The 7,302-nt window shown below is 43.6% G+C and overlaps 1 protein-coding gene across 1 annotated transcript; it reads left to right on the top strand.

Annotated features, from left to right (window-relative positions):
- Positions 1–788: 788 nt before the first annotated feature.
- On the top strand, positions 789–6,725 carry paqr7b (progestin and adipoQ receptor family member VII, b). Its single transcript, XM_072394542.1, has 2 exons — positions 789–918; positions 3,371–6,725. Exon 2 carries the CDS (start codon positions 3,384–3,386, stop codon positions 4,440–4,442), a length of 1,059 nt encoding a protein of 352 aa, XP_072250643.1. The 5' UTR covers positions 789–918; positions 3,371–3,383; the 3' UTR covers positions 4,443–6,725.
- The last annotated feature ends 577 nt before the right edge of the window (positions 6,726–7,302 follow it).

The raw sequence follows: 7,302 nt of genomic DNA, 5'->3' as shown, positions 1-7,302 counted from the left end.
TTGCAAAGTGAGACTCCCATTGTGGTCTAGAAAGTAACCTCTGAATTTCAAAACTTTTAATAATGCAGCCTAATTAAGACAACATGATCTCATGCTTCAGATTCTTGCTCTGTCATAAGCACTAAGGTCGATCCCACATTTAATTTCGGAGTAACTACAGCATTGTGCCACAGTCTTCTTGCTCCACATGGTTTTGAAGGAAAGTGATGCGCATCGAAAGTAATAGAATCTGATAGACCACACGTCCTTCTGACTTGTGTTAAACACACTTGCAGTGTTCGTGGCCCTACAGCAACCCAATGGACTAACCACACTGTGGCAGGTGTGGTATGTGCACATGGGAGAAGGAACGATGACATGTGAAAAGGTCAGGGTTACATAAAGCCTCTAGTGATGACATTGTCAACTCAAGACGAGCTAAGCGTGCCAGTTTTTCAGCAGAGGCTTGAGGAACAGACTGCTAATTAGCAGATTAACACTTCAAAATCTACTGACTATTAAACTATATGCAAGCCAGAGACAGGGCAGCCGAATATGATCTCAACTGAAAGATAACCAGCGGCTTAAGCACCCATTAAGACCTTATCTGACAGAAAGGCCTTATGTCATTGGAAGAATTTCAGTTGAAAGTGGGCGGGCCGATTTTTGTCGAGTGGTGGATGTCATTGGCCGAAACGACCATCGCGTCAGGGAGGAAGAGCAGCATCGTGTGAGCTGATTGGCCGAATGAGCCGTCCATCAAATTGCCCGGTATCCTCCCAGTAGCTGCACCGTGAGATACACCCGGCGCTGCTGCTCCCATCACGGTCATCCTTTCCCACTCAAGCCCATCGAATAATGTTGTCCATGTTCTGTACGGCTCCAGTTATTCCATCGACTGATTTGTTTAAGACTCTGGATTGATCCTATCACCTACAGGTAGGAGCATTCTTTTTAATTTATTTTTTCTTCCGTGCTAAGTGTCGGGCTTTTAATTGGCATTCATGGCATTTTATCGCTGGAACGTTAAGAAGGCAGAGGAGAGGTTCAGAAGCGCATCGAAGGCAAAGCCCTGTCAGGTCTCGTCAGTGTGTGGCGGCATTTCGTGGGCTGATTCTACAAGAATCGACCATATGTAATAGATGGTTGCTGGGCAACAAAAAGGTGAAATGACTGGTTAAAATTTAGTTGGACGTTTTTTTTTTTATATTATCTCGAACGTGTCAAATCTGAACGGCCATGCCTATCAGGTGCATATCAGCTTTAGGCAGTTTGCAGCAACAGGCCCGGTTAGGCCCCTGTTTAACACGCATCGGTTCCACAACCCCCCTCCTGGTTCCAGCCAGGCATTTTCTCCGGATCTATAAATATTTCATAGGACTTCATCGTTTGTTGGAAGCCGAGGGTGTGGACGTCGGATGGAGTTCTATTACATAATCTCCCATTCATTACTCACGCTTTCCTCCTTATCCTCTGCACATGTTCATCCCACCGATCTCGCTCTCTCTCTCTTCCTCTCTGAGGCTGCTGCCTCAGCTCTCCGCCTTCCTCACATCTCGGGGAGGTAAAGCGCAAGATCTCAAAACGATCCTGACATCGGATTAATGAAATGTCTGATTTCTGACCCAGGTTTCCTTATATGCAGAGGAGACCCGTGTGGGCTCGGTTAGAGCCCCGCCAGCAGCATGAAGATTCCCCATTTCTGCCTATGAAATGAAGAAAAAAAATGCTACAAGTCATGAGATTATAAACTTGATGTATAAAATTCACAATTGAGCATTGAAAATGATGTTGAAAAAAATTTGTTTCTTAAAAAAAAAAAGAAAAAACGATTTCAAGGTAATGAATCATTTAAATCTGTTCTGTCTTATGCTCCAAAGCAACAGAAGCATGCAGGTGAAGCAAAACTTACTTAACACAGACCCCAATAGATGAAGAAGCCATCGCTGAGGACTGCCTATAGGCGACACATATTCACACAGAATATTCACACAGAACATGTGTGGTCTGGTCTTCCTCCCATGGTCAGGCCACGCTGAGACAGACTTCCTTATTTTAAGAAGCTAACTAAATCCCCGTGTTAAGGAAGTGTTATATAGTCTTATAGTTTATCTCAGTTTATTTTGAGAAGGTGATTTAGCTAGATATGAAAAAAAAAACAAATGAGCAGATACTCATCTTATCGAACCTCATATGTAAAGCATCTGGGATCATTTAGCCACTGAGTGGTAACGGCCTTGGAAGCAGGAGTCGGGGAAAATGGGGTTTATCCATTACGTGGTAGTGTGGATGACAGGTGACACGTGTTTCTTTTGTGTGTCTTCCGTTCTTGAAAAAACATTTCCTAACTCTCGCTAACCCATAGGTTAAGATCCTGTGTCAAGTTGGGATCTTTTCAGGAAAGTCATTTCCCTCTTGCAATCACCAATGATTGAACGAGGGTAGCTAAAGTCAGGGCCTTAATGCACCCGAGGGGCCTGCTGTATGCAAACATCTGCAAACTGATGCTTTATGTCGTGGAATAGCCTAATGGCTCGAGAATACTCTGGTACACACCAGTCAAATGATCAACCAAGCAAACAAAAACATTTTGAGTCAGCTGCTTCTCCAAACTGGAACACTTAAAGCCTCATTAATCCACGCTTTTTCTTAAGAATGGATCAGTTTGCTTGTGCAAAATGTGAAAGTGTTCCTTAAGAACCCAGCTAAACAATGCAGCCCATGCCTATGGGGCCGTTTACCAGTCTATGGGTAATTGCGTGTCCTTTCTGGCCCATAATTGTGTTTTCATCAACCTCTGTTTCAATTACTCCAGGCGGCTTTATTTTTTTCTGTTCTAACCACTTCCCACCAAACGGCAGACTGTGTGATTAAATTGCCGGCGAACATAATCAAGTCCTTGGCTGCTACGGCGCCATGGATGTTTATTCTTTCTGATAATAAATTAAAAACATTTCAAGGCACTGTTGTTTTCAATTGTTTTCCTGCCCCAAGTGGCCTTAAAGGAGAAATCAATGACTGCAGCTTGAGGGGAGGGGCCTTTGACTGATGTGTTGAGATTTTAAGAAGAAAAACGGTGAAATCTCAAATGCTTTGTCTGATTCACCCAAAATCAAAGATATTTAAATGATGGTCTTATAAAGCAGAAACCCACAAACTCTGGAGAATGTTTGAAGTTTGTTTCATAGTTGTCTTAATGTAATTGAAAGTGTCTTTGGATTACTTTTCTGTCCACTGACCATCTGAGAGCTGCACTACTTCTTTGTTTTGTGTTAAAAGTAGTACTGCACCAAAAGTAACATTTATACACGCCTGCAGGCTGGGAAATGGATGTGTCTCAAAGCCAGATATTGACATGCTCTTCATTCATTCTCTCCACCCTCTTCTGTAGCCTCAAGTTTGCCATGGCAACGGTCGTGATGGAGCAGATCGGCCGGCTGTTTATCAACGCGCAGCAGCTGCGACAGATCCCTCAGCTGCTCGAGTCGGCCTTTCCCACGCTGCCTTGCACCGTGAAGGTGTCCGACGTTCCCAAGGTGTTCCAGGAGCGTCACATCCTCACCGGCTACAGGCAGACGGACCACAGCTGGCGCTACTACTTCCTCACCCTCTTTCAGAGGCACAACGAAACGCTCAACGTGTGGACCCACCTGCTGGCTGCCCTCATCATCTTGGTGAAGTGGCAGGAGATCTCGGAGACGGTGGATTTTTTGCGTGACCCTCATGCCCAGCCCCTCTTCATTGTCCTCCTGGCAGCCTTCACCTACCTCTCCTTCAGTGCTCTCGCTCATCTCCTCTCTGCCAAGTCGGAGCTCTCCTACTACACCTTCTACTTCCTCGACTACATCGGGGTCGCTGTCTACCAGTACGGGAGTGCCCTGGCACACTACTACTACGCCATAGAGAAGGAGCTGCACACCACGGTGCAGGGGTTCTTTTTACCAACGGCAGCTTTTTTGGCTTGGCTCACTTGCTTCGGGTGCTGCTATGGCAAATACGCCGGTCCTGAGCTGCCCAAGTTCGCCCACAAGCTCTTCCAAGTGGTGCCCTCAGCCTTGGCTTACTGTTTAGACATAAGCCCCGTGGTTCATCGCATATACAGCTGCTATCGGGAGGGCTGCTCCGACCCAATCGTGGCGTACCATGTCTACCACGTGCTCTTTTTCCTAATCGGCGCCTACTTCTTCTGCTGCCCGCACCCAGAGAGTTTGTTACCTGGGAAGTGTGACTTCATCGGACAGGGCCACCAGATCTTTCACATCTTCGTGGTGGTGTGCACGCTGATGCAGCTGGAAGCGCTGCGAACAGACTTCACGGAGCGCCGCTCCTTCTACGAGCGTCTCCACGGAGACCTGGCGCACGACGCCGTTGCACTTTTCATCTTCACCACCTGCTGCTGCGCTCTCACGGCTTTCTATGTGCGCAAGCGCGTGCGCTCCTCTCTTCACGAGAAGGAGGAGTGAGGATTCTTTTTCAAAGACGGGGGGGGGTTCGTTTATGTTACTCTGTGGTGATGGTTTTAAAACAGTGGAAACGCTTTTTTGTCAATGAAAAATATCGGTTTGTGACAGTGACTTATGAATATTTCTCCTATGTGATCTGCCAAACTACAGTGAAGTGAAGTGATTGAGGATGTGTTTTTGTGACTTACAGTGAGGAAAAGGGAATCTTCTAACCTGTCTTTAGCAGTGCAGGTCGTACTCAAACATTACAACAATCCCTTGTGTCTTCACTCCTCATATTTATCTACAGGGTCGCTTACAGTCATGGTATAAAAGATTGTCTTTTTGTGCAGGTAAGCCCAACAGTTCAGAGGCTCTTTCATTGTATTTGGAATAATCTTCCTGTCTTAATCAAATTGTAGCATTTAAAGTTATGCAAGCATTTATTTAAACACTTTAATCAGGCAAGACTTTATTTATTGGACTCTATTCATATTTCTAACCCACTGTAAATTATTTCTTTTTCCTCCTGATTTTGCGTGGCTATCAAAGTTTTTTTTTTTTTAAAGCACCACAAAAGTGTTTAAACAAAGTTGAGGAACGTATAGAAACCAATCTGAAGACCAAATATTGTACCTGCACTTATCGAAAGAAGGCCTTTTTATTTGGATTCTAGACTTCTGTTGGAAATGAGGCTGGCACTCTTTGTAGGTTTAGGGATGGATGTGACATCGCTCATGCGGCTTTGTTGCAACGATATTAATCTCTTTTATTCAAAGGGCTGGAACTTCAGCTTTTGCCTTTTCACATCCCATGATGTCAGTGCTGTGCGTGCATGTTTTCATAGAGGACTGAACAGAGTTGAGTCACAAAAGCCGAATCGAAGTCTGAGCGTTCTGCTTTTAGTACGTTTCTTTTTTTTTGTACGATGAATATTTATGTGCCTCTACGCATGTCTTTTGGTATATACTGTGGATATTAGGTGTGTGAATGTCAATGAAAGCTTAGCCTTGCACTTCTTCCTTACCCTGTGCATTACTTGTGTTTATCTCAGATGTTTTCTCTCCATCTCGCAGCATATAGAGCTGGTTTTCTTTTTCAAGTGGAATACAGTACATGCCGACTTTGTCATCTGTTCTGAGCGTGTGTTGTGTTCAGTGTCCTCCTGCCTGTCAGACTTAACGGATGTGAATACATCATTTCCCAGTCTTTGGTTGATGACCCTTCTTATGAAACTATCCCACTAATTCATTGAAAACGTTGCTTCGATTTTTATCTGAAAGGTCTGAAATGCTCAACATTCATTACCTCACTCTCTGTTCATGACGGTGTTTAATGTGCCAATGAATCTGTTCTTGCTTCAGTGATGGTACTACTGACAGATGAATCTCGAGGCTGACTGTCAGATGAGTCAATTTAATTTTTGTCTTAGCCCGACCACAGACATGTTACTCATGAGATTCAACTGTGATGCTCTAAGGTATAATTTTGGCATTTCTGACTCGGTTTCTTTATGCACTGCCTGAATCAACACTGTATATATATATACATATATATATATATATATATATGTATATATGTAGCCTGGCAGCAGTGGCCATGTTTACATGCATGGAACCTGTTTTATGTGTTTTTTTTATTTATTTAATTTTAATTTTTATTTTGCGTGGATCCTTTGAAAAGTCATAACTCAGAGTAAGCTTGTATTTTAGTTCAGAAAAGCTTGTCCTTTGATGTGCAGGTACAGACTGGTGGGCAACAAGACTGAGGTCTTCTTGAATAAGATGAATTTGGCTTATGCAGTCGCTTTACTGAAAGGCTTCATTGTAGGCAAATGATTTATGGTTGGCAAATGATGTCTGTTAACGTCTCACCAGCCCTACCTGTAAGGTAACTCTAGGTTACTGCCCTGACCATCAAAAGGACCAGTATTAACTACAGAGATTGTTATTTATCTGCCGTTTATTCAGAGGGAACTTGTTAAAAATGAGAAGAAGCGGCTCAAGAGTACCCAGCGTTATTATTTTCTTAAATGGAGCGTTTCTTGCAACATGAATATTCTGTCACACATGATCTAAGTTGTTTGCTGATGAAATCTGACAGATGTTTTGTGGAACATGGGCAGCGTTTTGTGTGCGAGTGTGTGTAAACAGAGCCTCTGACACCACCCAAGGTTTCCCTTTGTCCCTCTCAGAAAAGCAGGGTCGGAGGGATCAGAATGTCTGCCTCTAAAAATATCTGTAACTGACTGTACTAATATTCTGTGGTATTTAAGAAAATAAAGTGTTATTGTAAATCCCAAAATGAGATGCTCTTCCTTTTTGTTTTAAACTGTTTTTTTTTTCTTACACCAGGAAATGAAACTGTAATTTGAAGCTAAATAGCAAACAAAGTCTTACTTGCGTACTTTGTTCTGATATGAAATGAACTGATGGAATTGAAATATCTACCACCTGTGGTACCAAAGTCGATATGGTTTCCACCTGGTGATTCTGTGTGTGTCGCCGTGGAAATATGCTCTCCTGGTGTCTTGTGTTGTAGCACAATAGAGAGCTGAAGGTGTCACAGCGGAGCATGTTACTGCTATGAAACTTAACAGAGCGTGTTCTCCACCCCAGGGTTGCTGAGTAATGTATGTATATAATATGTACCTGATGTGACACATTTAATTATGGGTATTGCAGCTGGTGTGATCCCCATTCACTTCACCTGCCAGAATCTACGCCCCTTTACTCCACACTCATAGGTCAGCCCGTACCCATGTTGAAGTTCAAACATTGCTTTGCTCTCAACTACACGCTTGTAAAGTTCTTGGTGTGTCATGAATGTGACATTTGTGTCGTCGCAACCAGTCCACAGACATCTACACACGCCGCAGAGC

Source organism: Leuresthes tenuis, unplaced genomic scaffold (genome assembly GCF_036924035.1).
Source record: "Leuresthes tenuis unplaced genomic scaffold, fLeuTen1.0.hap1 SCAF_10, whole genome shotgun sequence".
NCBI classification, from domain to species: domain Eukaryota; kingdom Metazoa; phylum Chordata; class Actinopteri; order Atheriniformes; family Atherinopsidae; genus Leuresthes; species Leuresthes tenuis.
The sequence above is the reverse complement of the archived record's forward strand: the minus strand, read 5'-3'. Positions and strand labels throughout refer to the sequence as shown.

Excerpts from the sequence above, each read along its gene's own strand:
- paqr7b (XM_072394542.1), top strand. The coding sequence starts at position 3,384 with ATGGCAACGGTCGTGATGGAGCAGATCGGCCGGCTGTTTATCAACGCG.